Source organism: Tyto alba, unplaced genomic scaffold (genome assembly GCF_018691265.1).
Source record: "Tyto alba isolate M040663 unplaced genomic scaffold, T.alba_DEE_v4.0 Super-Scaffold_38, whole genome shotgun sequence".
Classification (NCBI taxonomy): domain Eukaryota; kingdom Metazoa; phylum Chordata; class Aves; order Strigiformes; family Tytonidae; genus Tyto; species Tyto alba.
In genome coordinates, this window is record NW_024881313.1 from 2,581,972 (window position 1) to 2,597,346 (window position 15,375).

The 15,375-nt window shown below is 37.0% G+C and overlaps 1 protein-coding gene across 4 annotated transcripts in view; it reads left to right on the top strand.

Annotated features, from left to right (window-relative positions):
- TBC1D5 (TBC1 domain family member 5) overlaps nucleotides 1-15,375 on the top strand; it is a 322,975-nt gene that overhangs the window by 274,358 nt on the left and 33,242 nt on the right. For all 4 annotated transcript variants that reach the window (XM_032991381.2, XM_032991383.2, XM_032991382.2 and 1 more), the window contains one exon: nucleotides 1,632-1,795. In XM_032991381.2, the coding sequence (XP_032847272.2) occupies nucleotides 1,632-1,795 (164 nt within the window). The remainder of the gene's footprint in view (nucleotides 1-1,631; nucleotides 1,796-15,375) is intronic.

Genomic DNA, 15,375 nt, shown 5'->3' on the forward strand with positions numbered 1-15,375 from the left:
GGCTAGGTTTTGCTAGTTGTTTCCTTTTCTTTAAAATGTTTAATCTCAACAGAGCTGGTCTCCTTCTGTATCTAAATCTTAATTTCTTTGTGTTTTATGCAGCCTTTTCTGCCTCTATTTCCTTTCATTTCTCTGTCTTTCAGTTTTCTTTTATTTCTCTAGAAACCTGTATCATGGGGGGAAGACTGCACCGCATAATGAAGGGGAGACTAGCCCATTCCAGAAAAGGAGTTAGTTTTGTATTTTTGGAATTGGTACTGCATCCACAATGACAAAACACTAAATCCACCGTAAAGTCTGTGCAATAATATGTGGCATATCTGGGAGTCAGACTGGCGTCGAGGGTGGGAGCAGCTCAGAGCAAAGAAGAATGAACCCCCAGCATCTGCGAGGGAGGTGGTTTCAAATTCAGTGATAGCCTCGCAAAGGAGGTGGAACATCTGTGACATCAGAATGATTTCGTTTCATTCTTGATATTATAGATGATGGCATGAAAAGCACACCAAAAACGAAGGAAAGGAAAAAAGGAGAACATAAACAGACTCATCAGAATAGCCAACAAAACAAGGAAAGGGAATCATTCTAGAGCTGTAGATTTATGTGCTATTTTACTTTTTTTTCAGAATGGAAAATTCTAGAATTGCATTGGGTCACTCTGGATTGACTTCCTCACGCACATAAGTGAAAGTCTCTTTTAAAACTAACCTCTGTCCTAATGTAACATTTTCTTAATGAAAGTTAATGAAAACTGACATACTATTTTTTTTTTTCTTCTTCTGGAGCTAATCAAAATAAAATTTTAAGTTAAGTATTTGAAAACACTTTGTGGGCCTCAACTGGAAGAAACAGTCCTTATCAAAGACAGCCTGGCTACATCCAGTGTCATGGTGAAACAGTCCAGGAATCTGCCCAAATGTCTTCTCTGTGACAGCGGACAGCACTAGATTCTTTTGAAAAGCTGTGTAGAATTACAATAAGTAACTATTGAGTAAGCTTCATCAAAATATCTGTTAGGTGGGGATGGCCTTAAAATTTGAAGCACAAGAACTTACATTCTTTCCTGAACTTCATTCTTCCTGTTGTAAGTCTAGATACTATGATCCAGATGTTCAATATCCAGCCCATTCTTGGAATCTGACGTTCTTGTTCTTAGCTTTCTGTGCCAAGTCTTGTAGTTTATTTATTGAGAGAAAAAGGATTTCCTTTGCAGTGTTGATGACATCAGATTTTTCTTTTCTTTATTTTATTATGGGGTGGTACTTTTGCTCATTATGCCGCACAGGGAGGAGAAGGTTTCCTGTCTCTGGATATGATAGTGTATATATAATAAGTTTGTATTTATACATACATATATATAGATATATAGTTTCAATATACACTAGATAGTGTGTGTTTGTGTGTATATCTATATGTACACTAAGATTTTGTATTTTTCTCTCATACAAAAATTAAGTTCCATGTATGTCAGAATAGTCCTTCAATCTCATAGTGCATGCTGACACACTTCAACATTTCATTGTGTTGAGCTCTCTGTGAATCTCAGTGAATGTTCATTAAGACAAGGAAATATTTACAGGGAAAAGAAACTGCCAGTTGATTAATTCTTTTGTTACTTTATACTTGCTTTACAGGCCAGAGTTCAAAAAACATCAGTTCATCTCCAAGCATAGAGAGCTTGTCTGGAGGACGTGAATTTACAGGATCTCCACCCTTGTCTGCATCAAAAAAGGATTCCTTTTTCAGTACAATCTCCCGCTCCCGATCTCAAAGCAAAACTATGAGCAGAAAAGAATCGGTGGGTTCTTTACCTTTTTAAGCTATTTTAATGTCGCACTGCATTACTTGTTAGAGGCAACAATTTCTCCCATTCATTAAGCACTTGCACTTCGAAATGTTTCCCTAAGCACACATTAATGGCAAGAAAAAAAATAAGCTATTTCAGTTGTTTCTGTTGAGTAACATCTCCATTATGGCTTCCATCCTGAAATCCTACCTGCAGTGAAACTGTGAAAGCGCCTGTTGCCTCTGAGAAGGAGAGAAGTCCTGTAAGTTTATTTCTTTTTTTAGACTTTCGGTGTAGTCCTGAAGTTAATAAACCGTTCAGTGGGAAGCACGAATGCTCAGCAGATCCAAACATGTCCATCTGTTGTCCCTGAAATTCCTTAATACATCAGAGGTTTCCCAGTGTCTGTAGCATCTGTAGTCTGCAGTCAGAGTTCTATTTCCCACACAGCTCTCACCTTCCATTTGGCCACAATAAACTATTATTTTAAACAGATTGTTCTCATCCAAGAAAAACAGCTCTGATTTACCATGGATGTGTTTCAAAGAAATTCTCGTCCCACCAAAGATATTTTAGGAGCACTACTTTGATAAACCTCATATGCCATGGAGCACAAGGATTCTTGTTTATTTTATATACACATTTCCCATTGTCTTTCTGCTGATTAGAAACCAATTACATAGTAGACAGAAAAAGTTGTATTTCTTGTAAGGTGAAGGCATAATAGTTTTCTCCGTTCCATTTTCACAAATGTATGCACATATAACTTCCTATTGATTTCAAAACAGGAATTGTAATAGCAATATTTCTATATTACTGCATTCTTCAGGTGTTCAAAGCTAAATATTATGCAGAAATTTAATCTGAACATCTCAACATTTTTGTCTTTAAATAGCAGAATCTTTATAATAGTCACATCATATTTTCCATTCGAAGTTTGAAATGTTCTGGGGAAATGCAGAACTTCGCGCAGTTTTGTTCAGTTTTTGTTCACTGAAAGAGAGGGTTCAATTCTTGTTCCTTTTACTTTAATGTTGTCTAAAGAAAAGCTGTGTTCTGTGGTTAGTCAACAAGAAGCTATAATTTTGGTTTGTGTCCATGTAGGATATACTGAATTGAACTTAAAACTAAAACAACAACTTGGTATCTCTATGCTTGTCCTCATGAGTTGAAGAAAAATAAATATACCAATATTGAACTCTTCTTTTTATGTGGTTTAGAAAGATCGAAATCCAGTTTTCATTTGCAGCTTTTGTCCAGGTCAGAACTTGGGATTTTTGCACTAGTCGAGTTAAGTATAATTCCTCCTTAGTTCTCTTAATAGGAGACACAGAAGAATTTGCCATTATAATATTCATACTCAGTTAGAATCCATTAATGATTAACAAGTTTTTCAGGTAAATAATTTCCCAAATTCACGGTATTTTATTAATGTTTTCTCAAGGATTTTGGACAAAGAAGTATTCATTGGAACAGATTTGTAGTCCTTATGATAATTTTTAATAGGTTTCAGAATAATTCTTTGAACTGTGTTATGTACTTTATATTGTAGCATTTTATGATTAAACAGATAGAAAAGGTTTTAGGCTACCAAAATCTATTTCCTTATGTTCAGTTTTTGACTGACCTTTAATAGAGGAAAAGGGAATTTGTAGCAGCTCCAAGAGGAAAAGATTTCTTTAAATCTGTTCTCTATTGCTCTAGATGATGTTTGGTTTTTGTTTTGCTGCAAATTTCATGATACCTCTTTTTCCATGTAGAGAATTAAATCCCAAAGAGTTCATCCTGAGGTCCCAGAATAGTTGCATCAGAATTCTCCAGTCTTAAAGTTGCTTCATTTACAGCTGTTTTCTGGAGGCAGAAAACGGCTTGAAAACATAATGGATTCACATCTTTGTTTTAATTATAAAATTGAACTGGTTTACATTTTTACTGTAATAATTATACAGATTATGTTGTTAAGTATTCGGGAAATTACCTTTGTTGGAACATGGCCATGCATCAATCACTTTATAAAAGGGTGGTTTTAAAATCAGTCATTCTTGTTGTAACGGATGAAAGAGAATCCATTTCACCTTCATCTTTGTACTTTTAATTAAGGCCTTCCTAAGCAAAGCAGAAATTGAATACATACATAAAAATACATCCTTCAACATGGAGTTTAAAAAAGTGATTTTCACAGACCAGAGGATACTACCGTAGCATTGTCGTGGGATGAACAGGAATGTCATCATTGCAGGTCGCACCTGGAGTGCTGTGCCCAGTTCTGGGCTCCCCAGTACAAGAGAGACACGGACATACCGGAGAGAGTCCAGCAAAAGGCCACAGAGGTGATGCAGGGACTGTGGCACCTCTCCTATTAGGAAAGGCTCGGAGAGCTGGGACTGTTCAACCTGGAGAAGGCTCAGGAGGATCTTATCAATGTGTTTAAATACCTGAAGGGTGGGTGCCAAGAGGATGGAGCCAGGCTCTTTTCAGTGGCACCCAGTGACAGGACCAGAGGCAGTGAGCACAAACTAAAACTCAGGAGGCTCTGACTGAACACCAGGAATCATTTTTTTTCACTGTGAGGGTGACTGAGCACTGGCACAGGTTGGCCGAGGAGGTTGTGGAGTCTCTTTCCTTGGAGATACTCAAAAGCTGTGTGGACACGGTCCTGGACAGCCTGCTCTAGGTGGCCCTGCTTGAGCAGGGGGTTGGAAGATGAACTTCAGAGGTCACTCCCAACCTCAGCCATTCTGGGATCCTGTGACAGGAGAAACTGGAATGTGACTTGTCTAAATCCTTTCCTTCCTAAAGCCAGTCCAACCAGGTGGATTTTATTTGGGAGAGTTGTGATCAAAATTGATTCATTGCCTCCAGGAATAGGATGTGTCCATTTCTCATATTAAGGACTTCTTAAGGTAATAACTTTTGCATTACATTTAGTCTCCTAGATCTTTTTTTGCTCTCAGATGCAAAGATCAATGGAATGACTTTTATACAGCCCTTGTCAGTAAAAGATGTTCTCTGGTTTATTTAGTTAAGGAAGTGAATCTACAGCCTTAGGGCTGAATGCACAATATCAGATCATGTTTTGGCAACCCATGGCAGCCTGATGTTTTTCACAGTACTGCTGAGTGGCAGTCAGCTGTATGTTAACGTGAGGCCCATCAAGTGTGTTTGAAAGTCTGTTTTGCACTCAGCAGTGAGATGGTTCCCTCCCCCTTTGTATAGTTTGTGGATTTCGGACAGGAGTAATTTAGGTTGCAGTTTCTGGAGCTGTCTTCCCATAAACAAGAATAGTAATTTCTCATACATAATGCACCCCAGTGACCCTTATCTTCTGGCTGGGTCAGTCTTGCTGGAATTAAGTCCTAGAAAATTTCCTCTCATAGCCTGCCCTCTCCTTTTCAGCAGACTTGGGGAAATTGGGTGCATTTGTGGTCCGTTTATTTCTCATTATGTTTCATTTAGATATCTAGCAACTGTTAAGGACAGTCTACCCCCCTTTTTAGCAAATAGCAAAGCTGCTTAGACGTTGATTCTGGCAAATATGGTTGGCTGGTCTCAGTTTCTGGCAGAATAGTCTGTAAATTGCTTTCAACCATAGAGATGTGCCAGAGAGGGAACTTTGAGTTGAACAATATAAACATTTTTAAAACTTTCATTAAAAAAACACAAGAGAAATATGGTATGACTAAAAAGAGTTTTGACTGAAAACTTTTGACAAGTTAAGAAAACTCAACTTATTCATTTGGAAAATATGTTACTTAAAAAATTCCCAAGAAGAAAACATTTCTAAGGAAAATCTGGAGCATTTTGTTTTCTTTACTAAAATTATTTACAAGCATGATCAATCGGAATCCTCGTTTCTTAGCAAAAAAATCCTGAACAAAAGTGTCACCCATCATGCTGGTTTTGATTGCACAGACTTTTTAATTAAATGAAATTTGTCGACATATGCTATTGTCCCCACAAGCAGGTAAACAACTGTTACTGTCTGTGTTTTATATAACTAGTCTGACTGATTTTAAGTTAGTTATGAATACCCCTAAAGGTTGGAAAATTAATGTATGCCATTATTTTCAATTAAATAGGCATCTGCTCTACTGATTTAGAAACCTAATTTTAAGCATACAAACTTGACAGTTTTACTCAAGTAGGGGTGGTATACAAAAATCAAAGACATAATGGATACTAAACAACCACACAAAAAAAATCATGCATGCAAAAATTCCTTTGAAGAAGAGCATGCCTCTTGTGCATGGTACACATCTTGGAGACTTTTTTTTATTCCCATATATCTTCCCTGACTATTATTTTTAAAATCTCTCTAAAAGGTTTTAAGTAGAGTACTTGTCAGTCCACACTTACCAATGTCAAACATTTATTTGGAAATACAGATGTTACGATGAAATGTCCTTTTTTCAGTTCAGCATCATAAAATGTGCCCAGAATAAGTTAGCATCTGTGTACAACAGCCAATTCCTTGAACAGTGTGTTGGATTTGTCAGGCCTAAAGATAAAGACATGATGATTGTTCTCAGTGCCATTACATTTAGCAAACTTCAGTGCCTTAATATTTAACTGCAGTTAATACTGGAAGACATTTGTCTCCCTTATTCTGATGGGATAGGCCAATTCAGACAACTGAAAAATGCAATTTATTTAGTACTTCAGTGCTTGTCTAATTTTAGGGATAGATGAAAAGAATATTAAATCTGAGATGCTGCCAGGTCATGTGAACGGAGTTCACAGAAAAACCTCCAAGGTATTTTAGAAGTGTGATTCTTTTCTCTGTTGCCTTCCCCAGGCTTCTCCAACACACTGTAACTCAAATGAAAGAACTGAAAACAGTACAAGGAGAAAAATGAGCTGCCTTTTACAGTTTTTTATTAGAAATACATGCAAGTTTCACATAATTTAGAAAAACAACAGCTGTATGCATGAGTGGCAGCTTTGAATCCTAATGCTCCTTATCTTTTTTGGAGTGATTCATTTCAGGGAAAAGAAACTGTACTGTGATAAAAACAGGAAGTTAATTGCTTAGAATAAAAGATGAATAAAAACCCAAGTGGCTCTGCAGTGCTTTTTCTGTCATATTATGAGCAATAAGCATGTATACAGAACAGATCTCTGGGGGCCATTTGGAAGATTTTTAAAATGTCAGTGTAAACTGTTGTCTTTCTCTGGTACAAGAGATTCAGGTATGTGCAGCTGAGTTACACTTGCCAGTAGCTTCTGCACAGAAGCAAACTAGAATGATAGTATTTGAAAGAAGGTAGTATGAACTTATAAAATTATTGGGCAGCCCTTTAAAACTGTCAGGGAGAATTTTAAAAATACCAAAATCATGAACGAATGAGACTCAGCAATGTTTACAAAAGGATCAAAGTGACTTAGGAGCCATGAAGCGTGATCCTTCACTCCAGAGCAATCATGTTACCAGCAGCAGGCACAGGACTTGCTCTGTGCATCCTCTTTCCATCCATTAATCATGAAGTTAATGTTTCACCATCCCAGTGGCAAAGGAGAATATACCTTAAGGTCTTTGTTGGTGGTTTGAGCTTCCCTTTTTTCCTTTTCAGTGGAAATCTGATCAGAAAGGAAATTTGAGCAGAAAGGGTTTCTGTGTTTGGGAGATTTTTTTTTCCATCTGAAATAAACTGTGGGTATGTGTTTAATAGTTTGATTCTTATTTTTGTGTGTGTTTGGTTAAATCAAATCATTCCCTAAAAAAAAATCAACACTTCTGTTCTTTTAACAATTTAGTATAAATAGTGTATATTTACAGTCCCTTCATAATCACTATACGTAAGTTTTACCCTCCTTAAACTCTGAACAATAGAACATCCTAAATAGAACATCCTGCTCTGGTCTGTATCCTCAGTCATGTTAGGAATCACATCAAAGGTCAAATACACCCAGCTTGAACAGAGAAGGATTTAGTGAAACTATTTTGCAATTGATGCTTAAAAAAAGCTTAACTACGTATGTGTTTGACAAAGGGTAGACTTTGAGAGTCCTTCATAAAGGACTGCGTGTATGTTGAGCTGTGTGTATATCAAAATTATATATTCAGGCAGCAAAATTAAGAAGCATAATTAGGTAAGTACATCACACCTAATCAACCATTTCGATAACAGCCAACCAAATACTTTATTAATATAATATTGAAGCATGGAGCATGAACTTTTTTCGTTGCCAAATATCTATATATTAATCATTCCATATGCATATCCATATCCATATACATTCAAGAATACTTGCTGCATTGTTTCAGAGAGCTCAAAAATCATTAAATGGTGGGGTTTCTTCCCCTGCTCATATTTCTCTTACATTCGCCACAGTGGGTTTATGCAGTCTTAAAGGCCAGCAGTGTGTGTACCAGATGGGCAGGAATCCTGTCAGGTGTGATACTGAAACATAATGGAGGAAATGGGATTCTCATTCACCTGTGTGTTTATTTTTAGCTATTTCCAAAATACTTAGTCACACTGTCTAAGTTAATACCTCAGTTTTATTATTTGTGAAGAAATATTCCATTAAGTCAACAGTGTCAACAGCAGCACTGTGAGATACCTTTTATCAGCATTTCTGTTCAAAGGGATGATTGTTATTACCCTGTAGATCCTTCTGTTCTGATCTGTTCCTTTACCAAGTGGCATACTACCAATTTCCTCAGTCCTGCCTCCCCATCCACAGTCAGTTATGCACAGTTTTTGGCTTTCCATAAATCTTCCAGCTTTCTACAGTTTTTGTTTTTAAACTGTCTCTCCGCAGTCCCATAGTGTGGTGCCAGCCAGGTAGATGAGTCTCACACGTCTTATGTCTGCTTGCAAAAGAGATTTCTTTCCATCCCTACTTTCTTTGTCTCTAGGCAAGAGCTTTCTCCATTATTCATATTTATCCTTCTCCATCTTCCTGCTAAGGAGAGATCTTCTGAGCATAGAAGTGTCATATTTGTAAGAGGGAAGGTTAAATGGAATTAAGCCCTGCTCGTGCTCCAGTAGCACCGTTGCTGGTTTCTAGCTCTGGGACAGTGAGGCTGGTGCACCCAGAGGCTGTTTCAGTAATAGGTTCAACAGTGGGAGCTGCTTTGGAAAATGTCCTTTGCCACTAACATCTCCAGGCAAGGTGGGATGTGGCAAACTAAGCCGACTCCAGCAGCGTCACGCTGGCAAATTGACTTTGAACTGTTTAAGATGGAAATTCAACAGCAGGACCTGGTGCTTAGAAGCTGTGAGCCAGAGTTTCAGCTATTTGCAGGATTTTAATTGAAATGAAATGAATCTGTCAGGAGGGCTAGGGAGATCCTCTGAGGCTCCATCTTTCACTTTCTTCCAACTGTCACTATATGTAAATATTTTTAGCTTTGTTTTAAGAGACGGTAAATCAAATAGATAATTATACATCAACACAAAGAAACAGATATTTTGCCTCAAAGTCATTAATCTTCCTAGGATAAATTATAAATAAATATTGCTTATAAATAAATATTTTTTACCTTGTCTTCATAAAACTAGAGGGCAAGGAAAAGGAACAGAGTTATTCTAGTTTGGAAGAGGAGTAGAAATAGCTGACTACAAATTCTTTTTTCTGATATTTCAAAAAAGCTACAGATACATAATACATTAAAATACACATGTATATATATTTCACCCATCTTCAAAGTTAAAAAAAAAAAGCAAGGAAAACATCATTTTCTTGCATTTTAAAAAGTGTGGGTCTCCTTGAATAATGTTAACTTTGAAGTGTTAGAAATTTGAATGTTAGAAGAGAAAGTTCCTAGGTCATTGGTTATTCTGAATCAGAGTTGCAACCCTTTCAGTTTTGTTGGCTTTTGTTCACTGTTTTATGGGGGATTTTTTAAGTACAGAAAGACTGAAATTTTTATTTCTTCATTTATTCCTTTACCAATAATCTGTTGGTTCTGTTTACATGTGCATAGCTTCGGAAAGCACTGTGCAATGCAATCCCTTTCTGTGTTGTTACTGAAAACACAGAGAAGAAGTCAGGATTGTACTACTGCCCAAAAGGATGTGCCTTTGCAGGTGAATGCCTTCTAGCATTTTAATTTGTTGGCAAATTTGTCTTGGTCTCATCCTAGTTGAACATTTTTATCTGTTATAAAATTCCTTTCTTGTTTTCAGTTAGAGCCCTCTGAAACAAATAATTTAATTTGGGGTTTTTTGGCTTTTTTTTTTTTTTTTAATTGCAGTGTTAGTACGTAACCTGATTTAGCTTGGCTGCTATGAGTCACAATGGATATTTTGTTGACTTTTGTCTCATCCTTCATTTTGTTTTCTTACTTTTCTCAGTCCCATTCCCCCACCCCTTTCAGAGTCACGTCACAAACATATGTTCACTAAAGATTATGTAGTGGCAGTTCTGTTTCAGGTTTTAAAATGGGTAATTATTCTTCCAAATTTCCTTCTTTGAGCAGAAGAGGATGCATTGTGCCCTGAAGTGTTTTAAGTTTGACAGCATTACATTTTGAACCTAGCCTTCTAGGATTACTTTTTACCTAACTCATTTGTGCCTACTTCGATGTCCCCTGATGTGTTTTGAGACATACAGTACTACCAGAGAGCAGAATTTCTGTGTTGGAAAGCAACAGGTCAAAGCAATGATAAGGCAGAGGAGAAAAGAGATAAAAAGAGAAGTATATTTCCATTGGGTTTGTATTCCTCTTATCCTTCTTTAAGGTTTCTTTTATAAATTTGACAGAGAACCTGTTTGTACTTTGAGGGTTCTGATCTGGGAAAGCACTGAAATAAGGATGTGACTATCAGCAAGTATAAAGTCCTATTTGTTACTCTGAGCAACTATGCCTGCTAGCACTACATAGTTAAATTAAGAGAGAGTTTAAATAAAACGTTTAAATAAGATGTTCCTATGTGTCTAAGCTACCTCATCCTGGGATTGTAGAAGCAGTCTGAATTAAAATGGTGTGAAACAGAAATGTGAGCAGGAGTTGATATAAAATAAAAACATGACTCAAGTTCACTGTGCATGCAGTCCAGAGGAACAAAATACATGTTTGTAGGATTTATCTATAAAATATTATGCTTAAAATGTTTAACATTGATGAAAGTACATTCAAAATAATAAAAAAGCTGACAGTTTCGAAGATGTGAAGAACACAAAACGTAACATGGATTTGGAAATACACTGATCATGGGGATACTTTGGGTAGCGCAGGGACACAGAAATATTGACAGGTAGTGGTTCAGCACAGAAAATCAGTACATAACCTCTATTTCTGAAGGAATTAATACCCAAAGGCAGTATCTAAATTTCTTTGTGTTCTCCCAGGGGACAGATATTAATATCCAAAATAATTCTAATTTGTGCAAACATTTCACAAGGAGCAAAATTCTCAATGTAAAAGTGACAATATATATTCCATCCCTGACTCTGATATGCTTGGTGAACTTGCATCTAATTATTTCATGGCCCCTTCCATGTAGCAGAAACTTTCTCTAAACATCTACAAAGCAAATGTCTTATGAAGACTCTCCTAATAATTCCACCTTTCCATTAACAACAGTTTGGTTACTAACATGCTGAAGCCATGTCTATGAGAATAATACAGCCGTATTGTTTCCACGTCCTCCCCGTGTGTGTGTCTGCAGCCATCTGTTGGCTCTTGGCTTACACTGTTAAATCCTTTAGAGAAGCTGGTTTTTTACTTTATATTTGTACGGCACCCAGCAGAGCGAGGTCTTGGTCTTGATGAGGGCCAATGAGTGACACAATTAAATAATAGAAAAATTAAATTAGTAAATAAATTATTTTTTTTAGTTCCACTATGTAATTCATTGTTCAAAAACAGTGGTTGCTGCTTTAAATGTCAGCATATGCTGTAGACTATTCTGAGGTTGGCATAGATCATAAAAAATTATGGGGGTGTCAACCAATATTCAGCTGTCAGGCATTCAAGATTGAAAGGTTAAATCTTGTATTTAATTGTTAGATTCAAAAATTAAAGCTAAATAAATTCTTACAAGAGGGAAACAGTAACAACTGCCTTTTACTCCAGGAAAATTTGCATGAAATTAAATGAGAAAGCAGTTCATGCCATGCATCTGAATCTTGTTTGACATGTAAAATGCTACCAATATCCAAAAGGTACACTGTGTGTATATTTTATGAAAAAGCACTTAAGTACTGATAAGACCATTCGTAAGTCCCTGGCTTCAGGATTTTCCTGTATCAATCTCATTTTTCCCAGTATTTTCCTCTAAATGTTTCAGTACGTCATCAGAATTATTTTCCAATTTGCTCCGCCAATTTGCCAAGACACAGGGGATGTTTCCTTAGTGCTCTTACTGTGAACACTAAAAGAATTTAAAATGTTACCAGGCAAATTAATACAGGAAAATTCCAAGGGCTATTAACTACCAAAAAAAACCCCACCTCTATTTCAAGAAATCCCTGATCTGCATATCTGTGTAACCTGGGAGAGTATTCTGGACAGTACCGTTACATGTTTATATCATGACATATTTCTTTCATGACACTTTACCCTGCCCATCATCGATCAGCATCAAACAAGACACCAAGAAGACTGGGCTGTTCCTCCAACACAGTTCTGTCACTTTTTGTGTTAGGTTTTTAAGTATATCATTATTGCCTAAACACCTTAAATACCTTTAAACACTCTTCTATTTGAAGGTGGTTTCTTTTCCTTTACACTTAACACTTGGTAGTGCTGCCACATTAATTCATGTTCAGAAGGATTCAGCTTTAAGATGAATGTAGTTTTACCATTCTGAGTATTCATTAATAAAGTGCTTGGACATATATTATTGTAAGCCTTGGACAACAGAGTTTATTCTTTCTTCAGCTTCTACATGAGTAAACCAGACAGAAATATGATTTTTCTTTCATATCCGGAACAATAAGATTGAAGACTAAATGGTATTATGAAAGAATGACGTTAGCAGTCCTGATTTAGTGAGGTCATATTCCCTGTTTTCCAGCCCTTATACTTCTGTGCCAAGCTACATGTCATGTATTTGTGAGAAAACTTGTTCAAACTGATAGAAACAAGGTTGGGAAAGAATGGTTTCTGCCAAAACTGTATTTCTTCAAACGTTGGCTTGTGTAGGATGCTAAATTCCCGTGCCCTTACCCATGTCCACAAACCTTATTGCAGCTTGTGAAGTGATGAGCTGCAAAAGGATAGGATTACAATGTCAAAACTGTAAAACTTTCTGTAGTCTGTTCTTGAAGGTTCTGACCACTTTCAGTTAGTCACAGCTGTTTTTCTGAAACAGTAAAATTTGATGAAAAATGGGCTACGGTAGAGGCATCACTGATCTCATTATGAGCTCAGGACAGAAGGAAGGATATAAAAAATTTATTTCCATAGCTGTCTTTGTAAAGGTGAGAAGATGGATGAAATGAAAGGTAATAAAAAGAGAAGAGCAAGCTTTAGACAAATGGAGATCACCAGAACTTTATAGATTGGGGGAAAAAATAGCAAATAAATGGCAAATAATCATAAACAAATTGGTTTTCATGGCAAAAGAAAAAAGGAAATGTAACAATGTAAGCAAAGTTCTGAATGTGGATAAGAAGAAAGACGAATATGAGAAACATAAATATAAGTCCAGTTTTTTGCAGATTCAGTCTTGCCACAAGGAAAATAGTTGGAGCTGTGTATATGGAGGCTATCAACTAGAGCCTGGCTCTGACTGAAGGCTTAAATACTAGCATGCTTTATATTGTTAGTGAAATGTAAATCAATGTGGCATCACAAATAGTCTGCTTCCTTTTCATTCTTGTATTCAGTTCAAGAAGTTACTGATTATCTGAGAGGCTCTAAATTATGTGGAATGTTGAAGGTGTGGAAAAGTTTTTTGAGTGCCCTAAGACTACGTTTTCAGAAAGTATTACTAAGTTGGTTTTCTGCAAAATTGCATCATTACATTTGCACATCTTGGTCTCCCATGTCTGATGCAGTGATTCCTTTGTTTGATTTGCTGCTTGATTTGTTTTTCTTTCTCATAATGCAGATCCTAATATTAGAAAATGTTGAGCTTATATGCTTTATAGGGCATGTTGTTCAGTAAGTTGGCATTGATTTTTTAATTTGGTTAGTTATTTAAATGATTGATTTTTATTTTGTGGTCAGCTGGTTAACCTTTGAGAGCTGTGGTTGACTGAGTTTGAATCACTGTTCACATGTTTCTGGTACTCTGTGTGTCAGATCAGATGAAAGGTCAGTTTCTCAAGGAAGCATAGACCGTAATGTTTTTCTCTTGACTTATATTTGTCCTGTTCAGAGAATTTATAAGACTCTGTTCACGCATAAGAGAGATCAAATCAGCACCGCTATTTGTATGCAAAATAAAAATAGTATCCAGGGTACTCACTTTCTCAGCACAGTGAAACAGAAAAGTTGGCACTTAGAGAAAAGTGCAGTGAATACTGTCTGGACAGGAATGAAGAGCTCCTGCACAATGCTGTCTGTAAATCAGTTGTTTCATCGTTTACAGCTAAAGAATTTGACTTTAGAATATTGAAAAAAAAGGTCATTTTTTTCTGAGGGGCTTTGTGATTTTGCTGCTTACCTTTACAAAACATTAAAACATTCATAATTTGCAGAACAATTTTAGAAAAATACTGTGAGAAGACTAGTCTTAGAAATGTTGATGAGAAGAGACCTCTGCTCAAGCTGCTACTTGGAGCAGGACAGTCACTAACATTGGATCAGGTCTGTGACTTTGAATAGAAACTCTATGACTTCTATGAGTAATCTTTTCCAGTGCTACACTGTTCTGCAAATGAAGAATATTTTCCTAATGACCAATTTGAACCTTCCAAGGGGCAGTTTTGGACCATGGTCCGTTCTATATCATCTGCCATTGATGGGTAGAGTTTGATTACATCATTGTTGTAGCTCCAGGGAGTTGCAGGCTTCCAGCCCAGCAGATCCCCCTTAGGCTCCTCTTCGCCAGAATAAACAAGCCCAGCTCCCACAGCCTGTCCTCTAGACCTGTAACCATGGTGGTAGCCCTGCACTGGACTCTCTCCAGTTTCTCAACATCCTTCTTGAACTGGAGGCCCAAAACATTATTCAAGGTGAGGGCTCACAAGCACTGAGTAGAGGGGGGTGTAACGGCATTCCTGGATCTGCTGACCACATTCCTCCTAATGTAGCCCGGTGCACTGTTTACATTATTTTTTGTAAGAGAATTTTATTAGCTGATAAGCAACTCAGCAGCCACTGTAGCCTCCAAATCCTTTTCAGCAGGCCTGAAGCATAGCAAGTTCTTTACCTGTGTGCACTGGTGCCTTGGTTTTTTTCTCCTCAGGTGCAGAATTTTGCACTTACTGAAGTTTCTAAAACAGAAACCTCAAAAAGGTTTCTCTTACCTAGGCTTCCGGTGCCTCATGGTGTTTCTGAATTGGTGTTCTACCAATCAGCACAGCAGCCACACCTCCTGATTTTGCATCATCTGAAAATCTACTGAGTGTACATTCTGTCTCCTCATACAGGCTGTTGATGAAGACACTGAGCAGTATCTTCATAACGGTCCATTGGTTACTGTGCTCATTTCCAGCCACCAACTGGTCATCGGGCCGTTGACTCTTCT